This window comes from Centrocercus urophasianus, unplaced genomic scaffold (assembly GCF_019232065.1).
Source record: "Centrocercus urophasianus isolate 14NV4802_14NV808 unplaced genomic scaffold, USGS_Curo_1.0 seq_34, whole genome shotgun sequence".
In the NCBI taxonomy this organism is placed as follows: Eukaryota; Metazoa; Chordata; class Aves; order Galliformes; family Phasianidae; genus Centrocercus; species Centrocercus urophasianus.
In genome coordinates this window covers 4,189,030-4,213,965 of record NW_024884911.1, presented here as the reverse complement: position 1 = coordinate 4,213,965, position 24,936 = coordinate 4,189,030, and the positions used below count along the sequence as shown (strand labels likewise).

Sequence of the window (24,936 nt, the reverse complement as noted above, 5' to 3'; positions counted from 1 at the left end):
CTTACTGGCATGATTCATCCCACCAGAGGCAGTGAGACTACACAGATGAAAAAAGGGGCAGAATTATGCCCTAGGTTTCACTGCCAGTTTATGTTGGTACCATGACAATGGAGGAACACAGGCTGTACCCTATATAAACAGTTATAGGACAGTTCATTCAAACACTTTCCACAACAAAACCACATCTGAACAACAAATGCAAGTTTTGTACTAGCGTGCCACTATGCAGAGCTACAGATTCTGGCATTACATAGCAAGAGCTGTGACTGAAAACGTTTCCTTAACCATAGCTAGTCAGAATCTCTCTGTAACGAAAGTTAGTTTCCTGTAGTTTTATTTACCACACCCAAATGCTGTCATCCTCAGAAGAGCTGCAGCATTTTGAGTGCAGTGGGGGAGTGTCAAGTGGGCTGTGCAAATTTCTTGGAAGACGTTCACTTGCGTTGGCACAAGGCCACAAGAGGGTTGGGTTTGGTCCTTACACAGAACCGGGAAGGTTAGTGCAGCAGAAACACCCCCTAGCAAACCACAGGGGAGCTTACACACATCTACAAAGTAACACATTATGAAATAGTTCTCCAAAACACTCAGGAGCTGCACACTAGGGAGTGAAGACATGTTTACTAGACAGACATTCTCCTGCACTTCAGGAAAAATGCTGGAGATAATTGAGAAAAATTAGAATATTCTGTGTTTAAAACCGAGAAGCCAGAAGCTCCTTCAAATCCTCCTTTGGATGCAGCTGCTTTTTCAATTAAGACTAAAATGAATTTAGAATATAAATGTTCTGCCTAACTGGAAAGCAGCAACAATAGCATTTATCTGAATTATCTGTGTTTTCGTTGAGTTTTACATAACCAACATTTTTCAATGCCAAGCAGAGTGGAAGGAAGGGCAGGGAAATGCTCCCTGTGGGATTATTTCTTCTAAACAGTCAAGTAAATATGCAGTGCTACTCTGGCTGAAAGAAGCTCTGACCTCAGACAACACCACTGGTTTTGAATTTAGCAGCCTGCTTTCCATCCCCAGTCACTACCAAAAGCCCATTTTTCAACATGAGGGAATCAGCGCTTCTGAAACATTTCAAGTTCCAAAGGCATCTGCAGTCTGTTTGCACTGCTCTGGCCATGCTTTTAAAACACCCCCCCTTGAACATTCCTAAAGCAAGCATCTTCCACAACGCTGAAGTGCTGAGACTGATACAGTTTAAGAAACTAACAGAAGACTTGACTTCGGGACAGACATTTACTTCTCTGCTTCAGCAGCCTCTTAACCTCTAACATCAATACCCATTAGTGAGAAACAGCTCAGGGCATCAGTACTCAGAAGTGATCGCACACAACAACTCACCATACCACTGGAAATAAGATGGCACCACAACACAGCAAGTCTACCAGGAAAAGGATTTCTTTCCACAGTCCATATTCAGTCGTTCCCTCTTCTGTTGACTCTATAATAATGTATGCCACGTTTGCTAACACCTGCAGGACGAGAAGTGGGTAATGGTTTCAGAAGCTTTCCAAGGATAGACCAGATGTGGGCTGCAAATTGAGCAAAAGCTATCCCACAGTTGCAGAAAGAGCCCATTCAGTAACTTCAATTTTTCTACTGCAGATCCATGTCAAAAATCACACACAGCATCTGCAGAGATATAATCGAATGGAATGCATTTCTGCCGACATTCAGAAGGTGACCCTTTTTGTTGCATGCTATGCTGGACCCATGGTTTCAGTAAAGACAACAGAATAAAAATCGGTTGCAAGCACAGAACAGCACTCTGCACACAGATAGCAATCTAACCACATTATTCTAAATCTAGCCAGTAAATCAAACTGGTCATATGAGTACATTTTGTACTCCATAGCCAAGTTCTAAAAGAACTCAGACAGTAAATACATGCGATTTTGCAGCTGGGCAACAGATCACATCCCCAAAAGCTGAAAGGCCATTCTATCTACAACAGCAAATAGAAAAGCTGCCTTCCCATCTCCTTCAGGAGACAAACACTGATTGCTTTGAACATACTGGAGAGATGAGACCCAAGGGACCTCACAAATTTCAGTGCTCCCCATTCCTTAAGCCAATTTCAGCAAACTTCTCAGAAGTGATAACTTTCACCTAATTTCTGTGTTTGATAATTTAATATTGCTTTGCAGCCCAAGTTTTGTCCCAGCATGACTAAACCTACATTACAGCTACTTGTTTGCTTGCTGATATTATTTGATAACCATTATCTAATACTCAACATAAAGAGAAAAGTTGGGAAAATTATATAACTTCTGGCCCTTTAACAGCTTCAAAAAAATTATAACTCAGCTCACAGGCTTATACAAGCAGTAATTTATATTCTGTGTAGGATTCACAGCCTGTTACAGTTTCCACAAGCTGCTCTCCCACAACACAGTAAGTATTGACACAGCTCAGGCCTCACCTGAAGTGGGATGACAATCATGAAAATTTTTTTGTCTTTATCTGAAAGGATGTGTTTAATGAAAGCCCAGCCTGTTCCAATGAGGGCAATAGTGATGAACAGAAGAGCACCCTTAAATCTGAAAGAGAAGCAGATAATGCAAGGAGATATTTTATACTTCCTCTTCAGCCCAGGTCATCTTTTCTACAGTCAGTAAAGCCACAAACCCAAATAAATAGCCTTGCTATTCATAACTCTAGCAAATGCTTATCCTACATCAGCAAACAGATGCCTTGCTTACAACCATGCATTACACAGCAACATTACCCTCCATTCACAACCACCAATATATGCAATCTTTTCCTGGGGGAATCATCCATTTACCATGGCGAACAGAAGAAAACACTGGCAGCTGCATCCTCTTACTATTCACACCAAAAGCAAATTAGATACTTGAATATTAACATGAACAAAGAAGAGCAAAGCATTTCTTCTCCTTTTACTCCTCCACCCACATAAGCACCAACTCTCTGCAGCTGTCCTCTGCAAGCAGTTTTCCCCTTTACACTGGGCTCACTGCTGTCTTGTCACTCACAGCTCAGCATCAAGAATTAGCAATTCCCAGGTTCCCTGGGAGGGAAGGGAAATTCAGTTTTACCATTTAATTTACCAAATCCTCTGATACACTTACAGGTGAGTGATGTAATAGACAACAGCCCAGCCTTCAATAGGAAATCCCTGAGAAGAAATGTAGTGGTAGTCGATCTGAAAGCAAAAAACATAATAAGATACTTTATAAGATTTTCATCAGCACCCCACCCATGGCTGTTAAACAGGTCTGCTTTAGCAGGCATCTCAAGTTGCACTGTCAGTGTATACAAACTCATAATTTAGATAAAGCTTGCTCCCAACATTCTAGCATTGTTAAGTGTCATCAAGGTTATCCCCATTCACTCTGTTTCCTAAGCATTAGTGAATATTCTTTACACAACCTACAGTCTTCCTACACAGCTTCCATGTCTAACTACAGTTAAACAGCTGCATTTCTACCTTCATTGTTCAAGTTCAGTTGCATTAGGGAATTAGGCACCTTTTAGTTTCACTTCCGTTGGAAATCAGACTCAAACCTGCTGATTCCAGGATTTTGTAGGTGTTATCCTAGTCTGAACTTGATGGAGAAGATCAAAACTGGCACAAACAGGAGGATTAAACGTTTGTCATTACCTTCATTAATGATATCTTTCAGTGGGAAGGCAAAGTCAAGACAACACAATAGAGACTTCATGTAACGAAGGTGTTAAAGCTTATAATATTGTTTGCTATGGCACAGCACACTGTGCCAGCTAAAGCAGCACCTCTCAATTCTACAAACATCAAGGTTCCCATTCATTGACATTTATTGTAAGCTGTACTGCTGTATTGCTTGAGCAGTACCATTGCTTCCATTGCTCAAGCTTCCAGGCCAGCCTCAGATGGCTGTAACATCAGAACTCATGGAACTGATTCAAGCCTCACATACATGCTTGCTGCTTCCCCACGATCCCAATTGTATTTAAAGTCACAATTTGCTGATGAAAACTGAATCTCTTCCACCACACAGCAGCAGTTCAGTACCAACATTTCAATTTGAAAGACACTTCTCTCCCCCTTCCCTCCTACTCTTCTCCCCCCTCCACACAAATTCCTCTAACAGCATATCCTGGATCTCATATTTCTAATTCCCAGCTGAACAGCTTAAGGCAGGGAAGCCATACGTACTGCATGGAAGACTAAGGACAGTGATTTTGTGAAAGGGAGGGCTGCCATCAGCCAGTGAATCTTAAAGACGTCATTTCTGGGAAGAAAAACGTGTCAGTTAAAAGCCAGCAGTAAATTTTTGTTTCTGCAAGGATATTTCTTCATCGTCTATAAATGTCAAACATTATCTCCCAGATAGAGCTGACTATCAGCATAAAGCCATTCTCTTAATGCTGCAGTCCAAACTTTTACAGCATCCTGAACAATATTTTAACTGCATTCTCCTACTTTTTTAATCCTTGGGTTGGAAGATTGCAATTCACAGGAATATCCAGCATGCACAGATCAGAGCAGTCACATAATTACTAACCTCTACTCAAACAGATAGCACCCAGCCCAACCCAAGTCACTGCATCACATCACCAGATGAACTTCACCAAGTAATGAGTCCACCAAAAGAACTCCAGATTACCAAACAATCAGATCACCACGTGAACTTCAAACTAAGCACAAGGGCTTAAGCTGCTCCTGGCTTCTGATGCCACGTTAACTACCAAGAAGCATTGCTTTTAATTAGCAATTCCTATCGCTTTTGATTATAATCGAAATTATTGGCTGCCATTCCCCACACAAAGAAAATTGAACCATTTGCTCTCTTAATTTACTTTCAAACAGCATTCTCCTTTTTTCAACTACAGGAACTGGTTCAATTTCTGCCACAACGTATCTATAAGACATACACTACACACAGCCTCTTAACAACCTTACAACAATGGTCTGCAACAGTGGCACTGATGAAAGTACCTGGTTTTAAACTGGAAGATGTATACATTAAGCACATAGCATTGTGCCAGAGTTTTAAGTGATAAAATCTGAATTGGGCATAATAAGTGGAAAAAACACATCAAACAAAGTCCATACTTGTCACTGAAACAAAACTTGTTTGCTTACCGGCGTTTACGAAGGATGTGGATCCACACAGTCCCAGACAGGAAAAAGAAGAATGCCATGGAGATGTAAAGTTTTGGCAGTGGGATCTCACCTGCTGAGAGGTAGCTTTCAGGGTTCTTCTCCGTAATTTCTATCTGGATATGAATGGTAAGTTATGCGGACAGTTGAAAAATACGTGGCTGAAGCACTCGTGCAAACTTCCATTTACAATGAGACTTTCAGGAGAGGTAATATCACAAGACTCAAACAAAAAAGCAATGCCTCCTATTTTACTACGTTGGTCCATGACATGAGGTGAATGCTGGTCATGTGGCAGTAAAGGATGAAGCTTCCCACCAGTATTCATTACATTTTGCTGCTGTGTGACAGATGGCAGCAGAAGGAGCAGTCTGACAAATGGTGTCTGACACAGAAGTGCATATGAAGGAAAGGTGTGCCACTGAATTCCTTGATATGGAAAACATTGCACCAATGATGTTCATCAACATCTGCTGAACATTTATGGATACCAAACAGTGGATATTAGCACAGGGAGGTGGTGAGTGCAGGCAAAAATGTATAGCTAATGGTGGTGAATATGTTGAGAAACAGCATTTTGTAGCTAAGAAATTGCTTTATCAAACTATACAGAGTCAGCTCTTCATCCTCAAGAGTTTCAAAACATTTTCAGAACTACCTCCACAGCCTGAGCTGTTCTATTACACTCTGGCTCAACAGCACAGAACTGAACCCCTGGATGTTAAAAGAGATAGGAAATGTGCTATACAATATTACCCTTAGGAACATTCACTAAGCAGTGTAAAAATGCATCCCATTCAGGCCAGAAAAAAAAAAAAAAAGCCCTGAAAATTCATAAATGCCAACAATTTAAATTGCAACAAGTCTTAATATCTGTAATCATGTAAAGAGAAAAGATTTTTGACAGCAGCCAGCCACGAGCTGTTTAAGCTCTCACTTGGTTACAGTGCCAGTCACAACTGTGTACACTGAAGCCCACATGTATCCTTCATATCTCCAAACATTTCTCTAAAAGTTGTATTTTAATTCTTCCTACTGTAGTGCTGCCTTCAGAAATGGCACTGCAGAGATTAAATGCACAGCTCTGAATCACTTCCCACCCCACATATACACTCGTACACCAAGCACATGTGGTATATAAACTACAACTGGAAGTTGTATATTTTAGATAAAGCAAATGAGTTTACTGCACTTAAGGAGCTATACTCACATCAAGACTAAACAGCTGCTGATCACGAGGTTTCCCATTACTGTCAATACATTTATGGAAATACAGGCTGTAGAGACCTTCTTGGTTATCAGAACTGATGTTAAAGAAAAACTGAAAACAAGGAACAGGTAAGTCAACATCATTTTCATTCAACAACTGGGCTGCAATGTAAGGAAGCTATCCCCACTGGAGCTACAAAAGTCAGGTCAGCTGGTTCCTCTCAGCAAATAGCCTGATTTGAGGATACCTGCACACGTGCAAATCTCAACAACATACCAGATAGAAACACTATGACTGTGCACTCTAAAAACCCAAGACCTTCAGGCTTCAGTGCTAAAGCTACTTCACCGCAGAGAGAAGGCAGCAACAACTGTCCTCTATCTAATGTGACCAACCACAGAATTTCGATCCTACTTGCCCAAATACAAAAGCAGCTGCTCTGCTCCTATCCCAAACACACATTTCCATAGCCATATAAATCTGTATTATATCACATGACAACTCCAAGCATTTCATAGGAACCAACATCCGCAAGTGAATCAGTGTGCTGAAACGAAGGAATTGTCTGAACATATTAGGAGTAGACAACAGCAGAAGCCCTACCTGGAATGAGATAGTTCCTCTGTCATTGTGAACAGGATGCTCTTGTTCTACTATGCTCTGGGAAAAAGAAAATAAACACAGATTGCAAAGCAGGTACCCACATCTGGTTACATCATCCAAACAATGAGAACCAATTTCGTAAGTTTACGGGGAGGCTAAGAGCAATGAAACACTTCTCTCAACTTTCCAGCCATGCCTGTCCTGGAGCTCTCCCCCACATGCTCTCTGAATGAGATCAGCAGACAGTTTCTTACCTGAGAGGATGTTGTACTTCGTTTGGACTTCGTATCTAGGGACAGAAATATTCATGGTATATTTAGAGTGCTTGCACACAGACATCCTCACAGACCAGCACCTTTTACACCCTGCCTGTACCTTCCTCAAATGTTCTTACACTAATCCACGTGGCAGTTTCCAAGATAATCATTAACAGATTTCTCCCCAACCCCTCCCTACCACCCCAGGACTCTTCCCTCCACATCCGTTCATTCTGAATTCATCATCAAATGTTAAGATAGTAAAAGCTCAAAACTTAGATTATGTTTTTAGCTTTGGCATGTCAGCACGTTGTCAACGTTCATGCAATGCTACTGCAGGAAATAGCAAAACTAGACTTGCTGATGAATGCTGGTGTTATCCAGCCTCATACCCTGACTTGTTCAAACAACTGAGCAAAGACAGCGTGCTCCATTTTTACAAGGCTGTGTAAATTCTAGCCCAAGGGGACGCCTGGAATGCAGCCACAACACACTGTTGGATGCACACTGACCAGAAATCAGCAGTGAAAGCAGATACAGTCAGGTTTAGCAAGACTTACCTGTGCCATCTGTATTTCTGTTAGTCTCAGTCGGACTTTTATCGGAATCAATTTTATCTTCAGAAGATTTTGGTGGCTTGGTAATCAAGGCAGTGCCATTTTCCTCAGACACAAATGAAATCTTAGGCAGCAGGTGAGAAGCTTCTGCAGAGAACTGTACCTTCACACTGAGGAAGCATTTTTTTTAGTACAAAATTAAGCCAACTGATATTCCTAAAGAGACTGTCATGATTTATGTATGATCATAAAAGAAAAATTAACTTATCAAAATATGCCAACAGCCATTTCAAAAGAATTCTATTTACTCACACATCATTTTTGAAGTCCAGAAGTAAGATTACAACAGAAACACCTTGCTCAGGTTTCTTATTCAAAATACAGTAATCCACTTCTTCATCCTGGTAATGAAAGCAAAACAACTTCAAAGCACCTTCCTGTTAATAAGAACTGGGCACGTTCTCCCCCAGGTGGAGGTAACTATTTTTAGTCCACTAAGATGCAAAACTGGATTACCCCCAACAACCTGCCTGTATCTAATGGCTCTTTCTTCCTTCCAGCTCCTCCTGGAATTACACAGACTACGATGCATCCCCAGCATAGAAAAGAAATCCCTCATCTCTTACCAGATAAGTGGAGAACCCATCATTCCTTGTTCGATCCAGACTGAACCCCACCTATGAGACAATTAAGGAGAATCTGTCAAATTAGAACAGCTCAGCCACCCCAGGATGAGGAGCCAAGTCACGATGAAACGAGTCAAAACTGGCATTTCTTAAATAAAGTGCTGTATTTAAGGCTGAATCCAGATTTTCTCCTGGTATTACCCAGTTATGGAGCAAATCATTCAGATACAATATATGGAGGATCTCTGTAGGTCTCTTCCAACTCAACTATTCTATTGTACACACAAAATAGGTACATGCAGACACAAGTTCAGTGGAGGATCTGGTAAGTTAAAATGAGTTCTTAAAGCAGAATGAACAGCACTTGAGGATGAGTCTGGTAGGCCACGTATCCCCACAAGTTGCTCACACAGGGAAGGATGCAACCAGCACTATTCGTTATGATACGACACTTCAAACAGGTTAAAAAAATCCACTGCAAGGCTAATTTCCCAGGAAGCTTAATGGATGCAAAGTAACTTACTGATGAGCTGCTCTTGTCATCAACATCCACAGGTGGCTTCAATGAAAGGTTGCTCACATTGACTTTCATGAAACCATTCTTGAAGAAGCCAAATGTATTTAGGTGCACTTTCTGCCTCACATCATCCTATGAGAAAGGAAAGTTTACAAATGTCACACAGTGTCACTGTTTTGGCTGAGTTAAACACAGCCACCTGCAGCAGCAATAAAGGAGGAAGCAGGGTGACCAGTGTTCACACAGAACATGATCATACCAACAGCAAATTTCCTCAGGACACCTTCAGATATAGCCAATGATTTCACTGGAATCAATCAACTCTTCCAACCTCAACATGAGCTTCAAATGTGTCAGTGCTTATCACTTGACTGTACTCCTGAGAAAGATGCAAGAAAAAAGCCTGGAGGAAATTAAATTTCTGGGACTGCTGATTAAATGAAATATTGCTATTAAAAAAAAGCCCCTACCACTGCACGAGGCTGAAGAGGAAATAGCTAGTTATGGTGCTCTTACCTGAGACACGAGGCCTCAAGACTTAAGAATGATTAATGTCCAAAGGAATAGGGAGGTCAAACAGAATCACTTGGGTTTCCTACCAGGAATTCCAGTCCTGTCTTCTGCCCCTCATCTTAGTTGCAGAATAACTCATCCCCTCTCAGAGTGGCAAAGAAACTGCATGAATGGATATCTTCTCATAACTGGCTCAGTTGAGAACGGCTCAAGTACACTTGGCTTTTTTATTGCCCTCCCCATAAGGAGATCATGAAGGACAAACAAAAAGCAGTAAAAATTACATGCCAACATCTTATCAGACAAGGAAAGGTCATATCCCTAAAAACTTTGCATTCAAAAATCATAGAGTAGGTACGGAATCAGAGCCTCAAATCCGACAGAATCTTTAACTGGAAGGAAAACAAGAACAGAACAACTAAAATTAAGTAGCAAATTTAAAGTGTAGTTGGCTCTCCCCCTTGACACCAAATATTAATTAGACATCGCTGCATAAAACTTCCCTTACACAAATATCACTCAGCTGAACAGCAGGACATACATCCTGACACAGCCAACCTGCAATCTAGCTGAGAGATCACCCTAAGACAATCAGGTTAACCTGGCAAATAACCAGATGGTTCCTCCAGCACTCAGAAGAGGAAAAAAAAGTCAGCAACACGTGGCCTGCAGCAGATGCCCTGTTTAACAGAGTGCTGCAGCTGTGCCATCTCCATGCTGCAGGTCACTTACATGCTTGAGGCAACAGTCCATCTGGTTAATTTCACGGAGCTTTCAGTGTAATTTCTCAGCCAGCTTTTTCAGCTGTACACCTGGGATGGTATGAACCACTTCTGGAGGGATAACCATTTGTGTGGGTGTCAGGGGCAGGGCAAGGAGGGAAACAGAGCATCACCCAGCCACAAGGCTTTCTGCATGCTGTAAATACAATGAGAAGCAGCTGCTTAATTCAAACTTCTTGCAAGCAGTTCAATTTAAGTTCATTTGCTCAGCAGTTCACCAATATGCTGCCCATCAACAAATGATAATTGACACATAACACGCACTTTCCTCCCTGGTTTTACATCAGCTTTGAGTGCTTAGAGTTTACAGATTTAGTTCACAAATCCTTCAGCTTTACACGATCCTGAAGAAGCAACAGCACATCCCCCAGGAGCATCGCCTGCTCCACATACTGACAGCTTAAAGTTGCTGGCTTACCAATAGCTGTCTCACCTTTCACTAGAGCTTTAACAGGTTGGAAAAACACAGCTTTTGTTCATGATCTTGCAACTTCTGACTGCAGAAACCTAAGACTGTGTCTTTATAACAAAGGTGTGAACCAGTACAAAGAAATGCTGCACTAATAAACATCCTGCACCTTCTGGACTAAAAGTAGTGTCATCCAAGATCCTGCAGCTCAGAATCCACAAATTATCATCTAACAGTTTACTCAAAACTCACTGGCATGATGCTATTAGCACAGAGAAAATGTTAACTGAGGGCGTTGACCCTTACATGGAATGACTTGTATTATCTGTGTAAGCCCAATAACTTGTACAAGATTAAGTTGTACTGGAAGGTCTTTTCAACTTGTGCAATTGAACTCCAAAACTTAACAAGATAAAAAGGCCACAAGACTCACGGACAGAAGCAAACACTGGAAATAAACATCTCCCACATAAAGTTTAACATGAAGTTGAAATTCAAGCATCATTACATAGGAGGGGGTTTTGCTTCCCTTTTGGAAACCACTTCATGGCAAAGATAACTAATCAGAAAGCAACACCACCACTGGCTACGTAGCACCGTTGGCTGGATGACTCCCCTTGTTAGGTCTCCAGAAACTGCTTAATTTCAGCAGCTCACCAGCATGAAGCTTAACTGTGTGCACAACAAAGGCCTCAGCTACACAGACTTCCCCATTCTCTGAAGCAGTTTGCCACTGCATTGTGCAAAGCATAAGGCTGCAGTAACACAGCTTCCATTTGCTGAGACTGGGGGAAACAAAGCAAAACACCTTCCAAAAGCAACCCTAACACACACCATAGTTTTGGTAACCAGAAACGTTCCAACCTCATCACTGAAATCTTGAAGAATTGTTTCAATACATTTTCTAAAACTTTCCCAAGTGTTTTCTGCTTTTTTGTTTGTCTGTTTTAAATAAATTACCATATTAATTTAACAACGCTAACAACGAGTGTTACCAAGGAAGAAAGTCATCTTCGGTGACGTTATCCTAGCAGAAAGATTCAAACAAATTCATCTTCAGAAACAAGAGAAATACCTCACTTTGTACATTTCCATAAAGATAAAAAGCTATTTTTACTCAAGACACAGAAAAAACAGAAAAGCTTCACTTCAGCACATTAGTTACCAAGCCAGAAAAAAGCTTTTCTAACTTAGGCAACAGCAGCTTGTTTGGGGAAGCCCATACCTTTAATTTGGCACAGCCTCAGAGCACACGTTGCCAACAGCACCAACAGCAGAGAGGCTGGTCATTGTGAAGGACGTTAGAGAACCGGATGTTTACATAAAGTGCTGTAAAGTCACAAACGAGGAGCACTCCAACAATGAAGCTCAGGTTTACACAGGTGCACAAAGGCACGAAAGCACTTCTGTTTCCCTTGGTGTTTGGTTGGTCAGTGTTGCAACTTACATGAAAGTCATACTACTCAGCTATGATCGTATTGATTGTAATAATAAAATATATTTTAAAATCAAGCGTGTTATATCCTTGCAGTTTAGAAATGCCTGAATAGGAATCACAGAATGGCCAGGGTTGGAAGGGACCTCAAGGATCATGAATTTCCAACCCTCTGCCACATGCAGAGCCACCAACCTCTACATTCAATACTAGACCAGGCTGCCCAGGGCCCCATCCAACCTGGCCCTGAATACCTCCAGGGATGGGGCATCCACAGCCTCTCTGGGCAGCTGTTCCAGCATCTCACCACTCTCGTAGCAAAGAACTTCCCCTTGACATCCAACCTCAATCTAAATGCCCTCCCTCAACTTCAAACCATTTCCCCTTGTCCTGCTGTTATCTACCCTTTCAAAGAGTTGATTCCTCTCCTGTTTGTAAACTCCCTTTAGGTATTGAAAGGCTGTAATGAGGTCACCCCACAGCCTTCTTTTCTCCAGGCTGAACAAGCCCAGCTCCCTCAGCCTGAAAGAGGAACTATAAATAGCAATGTTTGCTGCTGAGAAGGTTTGCCTCAAACCAGCTCAAAAGTTTACTACATAACAGAAATAGCAGCTCACTATAAATTTCCAGCACCCAACTACCACTGGGCAAGTAGTCTTCCAAACAGCAAAGTAACCAATAAAAATTTCCTAATTAGCTGTTTGAAGAGAAAGTTAACTTTTCCTGAGACAGAACAATGTTCGTTCCATTACATTTTAGACTACTACAAAGACAGGAGAACTCCCTACGAATGAGTCAGGAATGATGGACCTCTCAATTAAGGGCATAGGGGATGTTGCTGTAATATTCTGGTATGCTCCCCACACTGCTCTTCTCCTGCAGCAAAACCCCAGGACAGCCTTCTCACAAGCCCAGCAGCACTGCTGGGGCCGCAGCTCCCACAACAGCCTGCTAGTACCGAGCTGTCCTCAAACATGGGTACAAAACCACAACGGGACCTTTCAAAAAGCACAACTTTAAGTCTACTAAGCTGAAGCCGAGAGCAGTCAGCACCGATTCCTTCTTCTGCCTCAATCACCCACTTGATAAATGCAAAGAACGCACGTCGGTAAGAGGAATAAAGCAGCACCACAGCCTTCAGAGTAGAACGACAGAAGACGGGATAGGAAGAGCAATCAGAACGCGGGCTAACAGCGAGCCCGAAGGAGTTCCCAGCGCACACTGGGCCCGCACACACAGCCCGACCCACAGCCCGCACTTCCCCACAGCACAGCCGAGGAACAAAAGCAAAGCCAACCGGGGCCCCAGCAGGCCAAAACACAGCAGCAGAGCCGGGACAGGCAGCGGGACAGGGCCAGGACGAGGAGAAGAGCCCCGGCCCGAGGAGAACGGGATCAGACCCACTGCTCCCCTCACCCCACTCGGAACCGAGCCCAAAGGATGCTACGGCGCAGACCTTACTTTGAGGGTGAGGTGATGGACGCGGGCTCCGGCCGGACCCGCACAGAGCAACGCCAGCCCCAGCACCACCACAGTAAGAGCGGCGAGAAGGCCGCAGGCCGCCATCTTTACTCCAACATCAGCATCCTGTTCCCGAGGCACTTCCGGGAGCGGGGTGCACTGGGAAGATCACGTGACCAACAGTGGGCGGGGCTGCTTGGGACACACCCTGCAGGCGGCCCCGCCTCGCGGCCTTCCCGCGCCCTGCCCGAGATGCCCGCACGTGTCCCAGCCGTGCCTGCTGACCACGTGACGTCCCCCGGCCCGCCCTGCGCTGAGCTGGGCTCGGGCGTCGTGCCTGCAGTCCGTCCCTGGGAGCGGCGCTGATGGCGAGCAGTCCGACCTGCTGAGCGTTTCTGCTGAGCGCTGGGCTCCGTGGTTCGTTTTAAACATCTCTCTATATGCAACAGAAGGCTTTCTGCTTCCTTAGTGGGGTAGCTTAGGAACTACTGAGCTATTTGATCTCCGTGGTCCTACTTGAAGCTACACGCAGCCCAGACTTGGCTTCAGTCAGGCCTGCGTTGCTCAGTTACTCGAGCAGCAGGCAGCCTGCCAAGGGACAATGAAGGCAGCCTTCAGACAGACTTACCCACTGCTGAAACCATTTCTGAAAGATGTGATCCGCTTAGCAACGTGATAAAACGCAGCTTCTGTGTTCTGTCAGCTCTCATCACTCCGACGTTTTTCCTTTCAGAGCACGCAGTGGCAGCCGTGCAGCTTTCCTGAGCCAGGTGTGCAGTGGAACAGCTGAGCAGTGAAGTGTACATCAGGGTGCATGGGCAGAGAGAAAATCCTGACCCTTGTTATAACACTTACATGGAAAGTCCCATCTTTGTTCAGCAGTGATTCAGATGTCACTCTACACGTTACCTCCTATTTAATCTTCCCTTCTTTCTCTCATTCTCTTAGGTAATAGAATAAACGCAGATCTCTCAACACCACCAAAGATACCAGAAAATACCTGGAAGTCTGACAACCGAATTTGGATTGTTCTTTTTCTAGGTAGTAACCGAGCGAGCCGCTAGATGTCCCCTCAGCATCAGGCTTCGTGGTGCCAGCTATGGGAAAGCTATGGGACAACATCGGAGAACCAAAGCATGGTTCTGGTCAACCTCTTTTTCTCCAAATTCATATTTTTAATGTTGTAATTACTATCATTCCTGTGTTCAGACCTCCCTAGGAAGCCTAAAGACTCATGAAAAATAGTTGTTTGCAGCCACAGCAAACAAGCTCTGTTCTCAGTGACTACTTCAGTAGCCAAACGGCATGAAACTGTCCTGTATAATTCCAGGCACTGTTCATCCCATCAACCTCTCCTAATCAGAAGGTATTTCCTAATAACAATCAGGGAATTTTATGTCACAAACTTAAATTGTCTGAATATTTCTCCTTGTAACTCTGCCAGCTCTAAGGATATTGCAGTGACTAAATCACAACTGGCCCAGACTAAGTGATCTGTGGAAGTTAGAACTTGTATAACACAGAAAGTAAACACGTTACATTTTTCAAAGGATGTATGCATCAAAAGATTCTAGACTTAAACTTACATTCCTAAGAATACACGAATCGTCTCTTCTCTGTAATAAATACGCTGTAGGAACAAATGTCTTTACATTTTGTTTTACTGTAGCCACCAGACAAGATAAATTACCTGGCTGTAAATGGACCGTTCTAGCAGTTATTCTTAACTGTGTTCACACATGCTTAGTTTCTTTAGATTCCTTTTCACTGTTTTTCCCTACGTGTACCTGAACATAATTAGGATTCTTCACAGAGTTTTTTGGAAGTATCTGATGAGCAACTGTTGAGATTGGATGGCAACCATCAGCAGCATCAAGAAACTCCTGGCATATGGGTAGCATGTAAGTACACCTTTAGTACAAAGTAAAAGCGGGCTAAGTATTTGTTATTGATGTGCTCTGTGAATGTGTATGGGTATGTTGCAGAATAGCAAAACCTGTTTTTTCTCTTAAAAAAAACAAACAAACAAACAAAAAAACAGAACACAAAAGCACAGTCAGAAGGGCAGTGACCTCACCTTTCAGGTTGTGGTTCTACAGCTACTAAGCAAAGTAAACCCGGGGGTGGAAAAACTACAAGCCAGGCAAGCTCATAACAGAAAAGTAGAGATGATCCAAGAAATCAATTTACAGTTTAAATAATGAAATTAGAAGTCAATTTACAGCTGAAGTACAAAATAATGCCTCAAACTGACGCTTAAATAAGGCTCCTGCCTCTGTGGGCAGAGGGTGTGGGCAGGGTGGGGGTGGAGGTCCCAGGTGAGGATGGTCAGGGCCATTCAGGTCTATCAGCTCTTCATCAGGTGTTAATCAGACCCCTGTGGGCCCTGATAGGGCACTAAAGAGAACCGAGGTCCCCTGCTGTGTGTCTGCACGTTGTGACTGCAGAAAGGAAACAGCTGTAATGGTGATGGCCGTAGGGAAAGGCGTGTCCTCTTCCTTTCCTGGTGCTGTTTCAGTTCCAGTGTATGGAGGTTGTAAGCAACACCTACCTTCATGTTTTGGATGTGGATGATCTGGGTAGAATTGTAAAAATAGAAGGGAAGCAGCTGCAGGGATGATAACCGTGGGGGGGAAAGGTGGGTCCTCTTTCTTTTATGTTCCAGAAGTTAGAAATACTTATACTTACTTTGCAAGCTGTGATTTTCCTTGATTTGCATGAGGAAACACGAAGGTGGGGGGATTTAGGTTAAACTGTACTTGAGGGGTTTGTTTTAGCTTACTTGGTTGCTAAATGATTTGGAAGGTAGCTGTTTTGAAGTTGTTTTTCTTATTGGGTTTTTGTTTAAAGGAATTGCTTGGGCTTGGGATGTAGTGTGAGCAATGCTCCGAATCGCAGTAACAGATATAAACACAGAATTTACAGGAGTATGCCTGCATCCAGATAACAGATCTGAATGGTTTTGTTCCTAGTGCAGCCAGGGGAAAACTCCTACTGGTTTCTGTATTGCTCTGCTTTGCATTTGTAAATTAGGTAATGGGGAGTAAATAATCGGTTTTCTAAGTGTTATTTTGAACTGTTCTTTTGAGGCTGGAACCTGCTAAGCCTTCTCACATCACGCTGTAGCATAAAGGGCTCTTAATGCTCCCATCGTTGTTAATTACATCAGTAATTAAGGACGAATCAAGCTGCAGGCTCTGCTGTTTTGAGCACTGCGCAAACAGAGCAGTGCTGTAAGTGGCAGTCTGTGTCTTGGAGAGCTTCAGACTAAATAACAAAAACGGGAGGGGAAAAAAATCTACCAGAAATATCTGGAATGCAATTTACTTGGCTTTTCCCTTGAGCTCCATCCACACGAATCTTAATTTATTCACAGGTTTTGGTGTTGTTGGTTCTGATGTGCCATCTTAATAGAGAACTTGCATTTCTGGCCTGTACCGTTCAATAACCAGTTACGTGTTTCTTGTCTTTCTCTGGGGACAGGTTTCCCTGCCCGTGCTGGTGTAACAGGTTTGCCTTGTTCCCCTCCCAGGTCTTTGTGCAAAAGGAAATTCCACTGCAAATTCACCTCAGATGATACCAGTGCTGCTTTGCGCTTGGACTCTGTGCGTTCTTTTTGTTCAAGTATTTATGGATTAAGGTCTCAAACAGCTGTGATGCAATTATGTTCACTGGTTTTGTGATGCATTCTGGGTGGACATAAGGCTAAGAGGCTCCTGGTGTCCCTCTGCTGAGAGCCTGTGGAGGTAGAAGCCCTTGGGACTCTGCAGTTGTGCTTCAGGCAGGCTCAGATATTCAAATACGTTGGCAACAGCAGGAAGTATTCTGTGCAATGAGTTGATCAGCGTCTCTTAGTTGTGATGCAGGCTTTAAAGATATTAACGTTTAATGGTGAGCAGAAGCAGTGCCTGCTCTGTGCCTCGCTCCAAGGGTAGTAGCACTCTGCTCCCATATTCAGACCAATGTGGATAAAATGAAATGCAGTGCATTATTAGCATCATGCTCATCTTCACTGTTGTTCTAAATGTTGGAATCACTTCAGTTATCCTTCTATTGTTTTTTTTTTTCTCCTCATGCAGATTGATATCCATATGCTGTCCAGTGTAAGTGCATGAGTCCAGGGGAGGTAATGCATGCAGCAGCTGTGCAGTTATCAGAAAGATCCCTGCCATCTGTGAGCAGATTCTGTGCTCCTCAGGTGAATAAATGTACTTTCCCCTTTCTACACATATGTGAAGGGGTTAGGGTTTACAGATGCAGCAAAGACAGGAATCTGAAGGCCTTTTCGCCTTTCTTGTAGCTGAAAAGCAGAACTATAAAATCAGATTAGGTGACGCAGCTCAAATAAATGCTGTTGCAAAGGAAGACGAGCACAAAATAAATCTTATTTCTCCAGCGAGGAAACAAGCTGATTTCTGCAAGGCCTGCGTGACTGCTGCTGTGCCTCACGTCGGCTGCAGGCAGGTAACTCGATTATTTTCCTGCCTGCGTGCTGCTGACGGATGGCAGGATCGATGTTTCTGAACGCGGCTGGGTTGGGGTGCGCGTGTTTGGGGCGCGGGGTGACGGAGGCAGCCCCTCCCTGCAGGGTGTGGGCTTTCTTATTCATCGGGGCGGCTGCCCCCGTACAAATCTCCAAAACAGGAACGTCTGCTTGGAAATCAAATAACAAAACCCGCGCTTCGTACTGTGAGGAAGCGGGAAGAAAGGGAGCAGGGCGGGCACGCCGCTCCGGGGCGAGGAGCGCCCATCGCCTCGCGGTGCCCAGCGGGGGGCGGCGCCCTCCCGCCGCTCCCGGAGGACGTGGGGGGCGCGCAGCCGCCGGCCGCGCATGCGCAGTGCGCTCCTCGCCCGCCTTTTAACGGCCGCGGGGCGCGCGTGCGCAGTGCGCCAGAGCTGTCAAGCGCTCCCCCCTCCCGCCCCGCTCCGCCGCCGCCGCCTCTCCGCGCGGCGCCGCTCGGGCCATTTTGCGGCGCGATGAGGCGGGAGCGGCGGTGAGCAGCGCCCGTCACGCTCTTCGCGCGTCCCGCTCTTCGCCCTCGCCTCGGCGCCGGGATCCGAGCCGGTTCTTCGCGTGCGGGGAGAGAAAGGGAAGGAAGCCTCGACGAGGGGCAGCGACCCCCGCCCGCCCTCCGCTCGGCGCCGGCGGAGCCATGAGCTGGGGCACGGAGCTGTGGGTGAGCCGAGGGGGGGGGGAGCGTGCCGGGACCGCGCGGAAATTACCGATAAAACAAACGAGCCCCGGGCGCGGAGCCGCCCCGCGGAACGAAGGAGGGTCGGGCTGCTGCTTTATTTTTTCGGCGTGTGCGCGGTTCGGAGGTGGGTCCGATTTCAGGAGGGAGCGGCGATGTGGGGCGGACCGCGGGGAGCGGAGCGGAGCGGGCGGTGATGCCGGGCTGGGTGCCGGGCTGGGTGCGGAGTTAGGAGAGGCAGAAGGGAAACACGGGCTCGGTCACAAAGAGGACGCGGTGCAGCCATGTTTGGCAGCGGGGCGAACCGCCATGGCTGCGGGACCCGGTTTTGGGCTGTCTGTAGGCACGGCCGTGTTATCTGTGCTAATCGCAGCCCTGCCCGCTCGGGTAGACGGTTGAACGAGCGTCCCGCTTGGCTGTGACGTCGTAGTGGTGTTATAGTTAGAAATACACGGCGACCTGAGCACGGGATGCTTGCTGAGGGTCATCCTGCGTTTGTCCGCGGTGCTACAGAATGATGGAGTGCCGTAGCGGTGCTGGTTTGATTCTTTTCTTCAAACAGCTCTGCTGCACGGGGAGATCTGCAGCTGGCATTGCTTTCTGCACCCTGCATGCTCTGTGGGGCGGTTAAGCAGTCTGAACGACCCGCTGTAAATCGTTCTGATGCAGAAGAATAAATGTGGAATTCTCGAGGTGGGGGCTGAGCGTCTGCTTTTGCCTTCTTAGCGGTGTAGGCGATGCTGAGATGTTTCTGCACAAGATCGAGGGAAGAAGTGCTTATCCGTGGTTCATTGTAATCTCTGCAGGTGTGTGCAGTTGTGTGTCTGTAACGATTTTTTTTTCCCTAAAGTTTAACTGGTGAAATCTTGTCTTTGCTATCTAAGGCACCAACATCTCTTGTGTCCTCAGTATAGCTTGAGAAGTGTAGCAGGTTAATGAGGAGAAAACACAGCAACCAGGTGCAGTGAGGCTGGATACCACACTGGTAGGACTCGTTGTGTGCTACGTTGGGCACAGCTTTGTCGATGAATTGCTTTCCAGTGCTGTGGGTATCTGGGACAGAATGCTGGCATCCCTCTCTGAGTCCCCCTCCCTTTACTGGGGAAAAGAACCACACAACCAGCTTGGATTTAATGCGTGCCACCACCTTTGGTTGGTCCCGGTGTTTCTTAAACAAAATTGGATTTCTATTAGTCTTAAAACTTAGTATTTGTTTAAAGTAGTCATGTGTTGGTTGTACAAACAGGTGTCATGAATTAAAAATGCCCGTTGTAGGGTGTGACTGGTGTAGGATTGGCTGTGGCCTTTGGATGGAGTGGAAGTTGGGGTGTTAACAGGTGTTTCTAATTGTCGTTTAGAAACTTAATGTCTGTTGTTTCACCAGGGTTGTGTTGCAGGGTGAGGTGCCCATCTGCCAGGCTGAGTGCGTGCTCACCAGTCACTCCTGCAGTGTAACAAAGGAGAAGCAAAATCAGAGTTGCTCTTTAGAGAAAGTAGAATGTTAATGTGCGTGGATTTGTTCCTATGGGGGGAAGCTTCCTTCTGAGGCTTGCAGAAAGAAGCCTCAGAAGCAATGAAATCCATTTGGCAAAATGTAAGTGACTCCCAAGAGAGTGCTGTAGCCCTGTGCTATGTTGTGAGGATATTTTGTTTCTCCGGGTTGCAAATTGTATTGCAAAATTCCTAATCCTATTTCATTCGACTCTAGACTTCTGTTCTGAGTTTCATTTATGAGCTTCACCCATAACCAGCAGAATTATTAGAGGTACCAGGGCAGCATTTGAATCCAGTGTGAGGATAAATGCTCAGGATGATGAGATCATCTGTGGCCTCTGAGCAGTCGGGTGTCACAGAGCAAAGCCTGAAGGTCTCATATAACAGCCTGGGTTGTCTGTGTGTGTGGCAGTGGCTGGAGCTGCTGTGCTGCTCGGTGTGCCCACAGCCTGCACAGCTTTCTGCCCACTGCACTGAAAACATATGGAATCCAGGGGGAGGAGTGGTGGGTGAAGGGTGAAGTATGGTCATAGGACTGAAACCTTTTGTTTTCTGCTCCAGTTCAAGAGTAGCTGTAAGGGCTGGCAGCTGGGGGTTGGAAGACTGGTTTTGTGTTTGATTCTTGTAATTTGCAGTGTTTTCTAAATGTTTATGTTAACATGGCAAGTAAAGATTATGTATGGGTGGGTACAAAGGTGCAACTTGTAGCTTCAGTTAGCCTGCACTTTGGGGTCTGCAGGCTCTGAAAGATTCTCAGATCTTTCTCCCTCTTTTTAGGTACTAAGGAAGAACAGGGATACCAGAGTGTCACACACAGCTACTCTGGAGGGTGCTTTAGCTAGTAAAGTGCTACTGTGTTCTCCTGGACTTCCCAGCAGGGTTCTTTCCTGTGGGATGAAGTGAGTGGTAAGAAATACGTAGCAAGTTAAAACTAACCTCAGTGCTTCACTCCTTGTCTTGAGCGGGAAGAGCTGTGGCTGTGAGTTGAAGGAAATTAAGTGTCTTGATGATAAGTTTTGATACAGTTTGCAATGTAGAGGAGGTATGTGTAAACTTGTGCTGAAGTGGTCCAGGAGAACCTGTGGCTCCTTGGAGTGCTGTCACAGAGCACGCAGTGCAGCACTCAAGAGCAGGCAGTGATGTCATTAAACGTGGGAAGGTTCATCCTTCTTGTTATGAACGTTTCAGAGATGCAGGTGCTGTAAGGTGATGGGTTCCTCTCCCCCTTCCCTCTATGTCCAATATGAAGTTAATAATAATAAAAAAAGATGAAGTGGGGGGGATGTGATTGAATTGGTTTTCCTTGACCTTTGTGTGGCTGGGTGTCTGCTAACAGCTGTCACTGTCCTTTCAGTCCGGAGAAGGTGAGTATTTCTGTTTGCAAAGGGCTGAACTTGCTGCCCTTGCGCAAGGAGCAGTGTTGGCCAACTCCTCACATGATGGGTACTTTGGGGAATGTCCTTTTGTTTGCACTGTTCCAGTATGCTTCAGTATGGAAAAAAATTACAGCTCGGCTACTTTTGCTGTCTGAAGTCATACGATTTAGAAAATGATGTACTTTTCCACATTAATAGTAACATCTTCATTCATGGTATGGAAATAAGTGGATTCCTGCAAACCCTGTTTCTGTGAGCTGTTCTTCCTTGTCAGACAATGGAACAGGGGTGCTGCTCTGAGAACTCAGTGCTTCCTGTGTGGAACTGGTGGATCTTTCCACTCTCAGTCCTTGCATGCCTAATTCATCGGCAGCATTTGTGTTCCAGCAGCTGTGATCCTGCATTTTCATTGAATGTAGTTATTGTTCTCTAGTGGCATTGTAATATTTATGGCACGTAGGTGATGCTTAAAGTGATGAGTCACATTCTGAATCTGTCTGGAGTTCTCAGGGTTGTGACCTCGATGGCATCACAAAGCAGTTATCTGGGCACTGCAGTCAAACGTCATCTTAAATTTTAAGTGAAGGCTCTGCTCTTGTCAGCCTGTTCCCTGTAAGAGGTTCTGCAGGGCTGCATCTATGTTTGAGCTGTTAACTTTTTTTCCCCCTCAATCCAGTTTCGTTGCAAACACCCATAGAGTTGGGTGCAGGAAATGAAAATCTCTCGTGGTTCCCTGGCTACCAGAGCTCTTGGGTTTGGCTGTTAACCCCTTACTCTCTCTGAGTGAAAGGAAAAGCATCCATAGTGACAGGACAAGGAGTCGTACTGCCTGCGAAATCACTGATTATCTCTGACATCTGAGAGTTTTCTTCATAAGGTCGTGGAGCTTCCCTTGGAAGGCCGCTGGATGCGAGGTGGAAAATCTGTGGCGATGGCAAACGTTTTCCTGAGCAGTGAGTTTTATTGTGAGCTGGCTGTTCCAACGTATTTGACATCATTCAGACAACCAGAGGCAGAAATTTCATGTCTCCTTGCTCTCTTTGTATTTCAGTAGACATTTTTTTTTTTCCTATTTAGCAATTTGTTAATTAAAACATCTTACAGTTGGAAGAGGCTGAATTTCACCTGTAGAAGCGGCTGGGTGACAGCATAGGGCACCCTGAAAGTAAATAGGTTGGAAAATAAAAATGAGGTCAGTGCAAAATCATCATGTTTATAATTTGGGCTTCCAGGCACTGCGAGTAGAGCAGCTCTGTTTGGGTTTCTGAGGAACCTACTGGGTCTTGGGTGTGTGAATATCTGAGTAATTTCATTTACAATTCTGCTTTGCTTTAAGAAAGGATTGCTACAATGCCTCTTCTTGTATTTTCTACCCATTCATTAAGGAACAGATTTGCAATCCTTCAGCATGAGTCAAAGCTGCAAATATCTCTTTTTGTTGCTCCTTCTTTCCCCTTCTAGTCACTGAATCTTCCCATTTGCAGCACAGCCACCCCAGGTCTCTTCAGCCATGTGGGAAGGCAGGCAAAGATGAGACAGTGTTTTTCTGGACTCCTTGCAGCTCATTAGTGTTACTCATGTTGTGAAACATTCCTTTTAAGCAGGATTTCAAAAGCCATGCTCCACATGAGAGTAGGAGCCACTGCTGGACTGTAATGTAATAATGTAATAACGCACTTTATTGCCTTTGTTGTTGATTGCTGGAAAGGTAACCTGCTAATGAATCTTTGGAAACTCACTTTCAACCTGTCTGAAATAATGCTTCTGACATCAGTTATGCATTGGATCTGATCCAGCTACCCAAATGCAATGCTCTGTTGAGTTTCCTTAGCATTCATATAAATATTTTAAAATAACTTCCCCCTTCAACGTAACCTTACGTTTCTCAGATGAAACATCTCTACTTCCTTCCATCCTTGGCAACCCTGCTTTTCTTTTTCGCGCTTTTTGTTTTAGCACTGAGTTAGTTAGGTTGGTGAGAGGAAAAACACTGTTGTCTGTTGATGTACTGCAGTCTTTGTTCTTTGCAAGCGATGGCTTTGGCTTTGAAATAGAAAATGGAGAAAAAGTAGTGTGCGTGTCTAGATGGGGTTTCTAGATTACTTGTGTAGAGCAGTGCAGTTAAGGTGTAGGAAGGAAATGCTGATTATTCAGGGTTCACTGCTGAAGCAGCCATGCATGTTGCGAACATGAAGCAGTTTTATTGCAGTGCTGTCCTCTTTCATGTAGGGAAGACACAACCTGTTGCAGAAATAACCAAGAGAACAGGAGCAATCTCCCAGCCACCCTTAGAAACTGAGGGCAGGAATGAATCTGGAAATGGAGTCATGGCCACTAATGCCTGGTGTAACAGTGATCCCCTGCGAGTCCTGCACACAGCCTGCTGTCCTGAAGAAGTGCTGTAGTGGTTTATTGTTGTTGCTGTCATGGAAATAACTTCTTATTGCAAGTACACGTTGTCTGGCCCGTTGGTGTTAAGTATTGAAATGTTTCTACCCAAAAAGCCAAAAATAAAGTCCTTAAATTCTTCCCTCTTGGTGAGGTGGGTGGGTGCTATTAGTGATAGGTGCATGGTTGGACTGGATGATCTTGAAGGTCTTTTCCAACCTTGGTGATTCTGTGGGTGCTGCTCTGTGTCCGAAGGGAAGGGACATGGGTAGTGTTTGCCATTACCCCTTGGAACAGCAGCTACAATTTGTCTCATGAATTATTCATTTTGGAGAGGAGAATTTTACTTTCATTGCACTGTGGATGTGCAGTGAGGGATTATTATCTAGGTGATAGGAGGATGTTCATCTTGCAGAGGAGTTTGCTCTCAGCCCACGTTGGGGTTATACAGTTGGTAGCTCTTTTTGTTTTATTTTCTGTTGAGGTCTTCTATTTTCTGCTTTGCTATTTTCTATTTTGTGCAAAGCTGGCACGCTCAGACTGTAGTTTGCTCTATGCCTGCCTCGCATTTCTTGTATCTAGATTAGCCAGGATTTTTCAGCTGTTAATAGGACTGCACCCATAGTGCAGTACCTCTTCAGTACTGGAAAGCTGTATTGGAGGAAGGATTAGAAATTTGGCAGATAATAGCTCTTGAACAGAGATGTGCCTTCTGATGCTGGGAAAATCTGCCTGAGTTAGGCAAACGTGCGAGTCAAGGAGAATGCCACCTTGCAAGTGCTGGGTGAAGGAATCAGTGCTGAAGGCGTCAGAAGTTGTGGTGTGCCTGAGCACGTTTTGGTTTGGGAGTGCCCTGTGCAGGACAAGGCAATGCCACAGCCTGATAAACAGCTGCATGTGCCTCTGTCCTCTCCTCCCAGAGCAAAGGCAGCTGTGGGAGAACAGCCTGCATCAGTGAGTTGGGAGATGGTGGGCTGCAGCAAGGAGCAAAAGGGAACCG

At 44.8% G+C, this 24,936-nt stretch overlaps 2 protein-coding genes across 4 annotated transcripts in view; one reads left to right on the top strand and one right to left on the bottom strand.

Annotated features, from left to right (window-relative positions):
- GPR107 (G protein-coupled receptor 107) overlaps positions 1 to 13,635 on the bottom strand; it is a 33,782-nt gene extending 20,147 nt beyond the window's left edge. Inside the window, exons 1-13 of one of the 2 annotated variants that reach the window (XM_042830584.1) lie at positions 13,487 to 13,635; positions 8,893 to 9,018; positions 8,370 to 8,420; positions 8,056 to 8,144; positions 7,747 to 7,913; positions 7,184 to 7,218; positions 6,930 to 6,986; positions 6,327 to 6,437; positions 5,099 to 5,232; positions 4,169 to 4,244; positions 3,102 to 3,175; positions 2,432 to 2,549; positions 1,351 to 1,481 (exon numbers count right to left, since the gene is read on the bottom strand). In XM_042830584.1, coding sequence (XP_042686518.1) covers positions 1,351 to 1,481; positions 2,432 to 2,549; positions 3,102 to 3,175; positions 4,169 to 4,244; positions 5,099 to 5,232; positions 6,327 to 6,437; positions 6,930 to 6,986; positions 7,184 to 7,218; positions 7,747 to 7,913; positions 8,056 to 8,144; positions 8,370 to 8,420; positions 8,893 to 9,018; positions 13,487 to 13,591 — 1,274 coding nt within the window. In that variant the 5' untranslated portion in view covers positions 13,592 to 13,635. Of the gene's footprint in view, positions 1 to 1,350; positions 1,482 to 2,431; positions 2,550 to 3,101; positions 3,176 to 4,168; positions 4,245 to 5,098; positions 5,233 to 6,326; positions 6,438 to 6,929; positions 6,987 to 7,183; positions 7,219 to 7,746; positions 7,914 to 8,055; positions 8,145 to 8,369; positions 8,421 to 8,892; positions 9,019 to 13,481 lie in introns of both variants that reach the window. The other variant, XM_042830585.1, reaches the window with a different exon arrangement.
- A 4,885-nt stretch (positions 13,636 to 18,520) lies between these two features.
- The window catches only part of FNBP1 (formin binding protein 1), an 87,695-nt gene continuing 81,279 nt past the window's right edge, over positions 18,521 to 24,936 (top strand). The window contains exon 1 of one of the 2 annotated variants that reach the window (XM_042830620.1): positions 18,521 to 18,663. In XM_042830620.1, the coding sequence (XP_042686554.1) occupies positions 18,640 to 18,663 (24 nt within the window). In that variant the 5' untranslated portion in view covers positions 18,521 to 18,639. Of the gene's footprint in view, positions 18,664 to 20,236; positions 20,273 to 24,936 lie in introns of those variants that run through there. The other variant, XM_042830621.1, reaches the window with a different exon arrangement.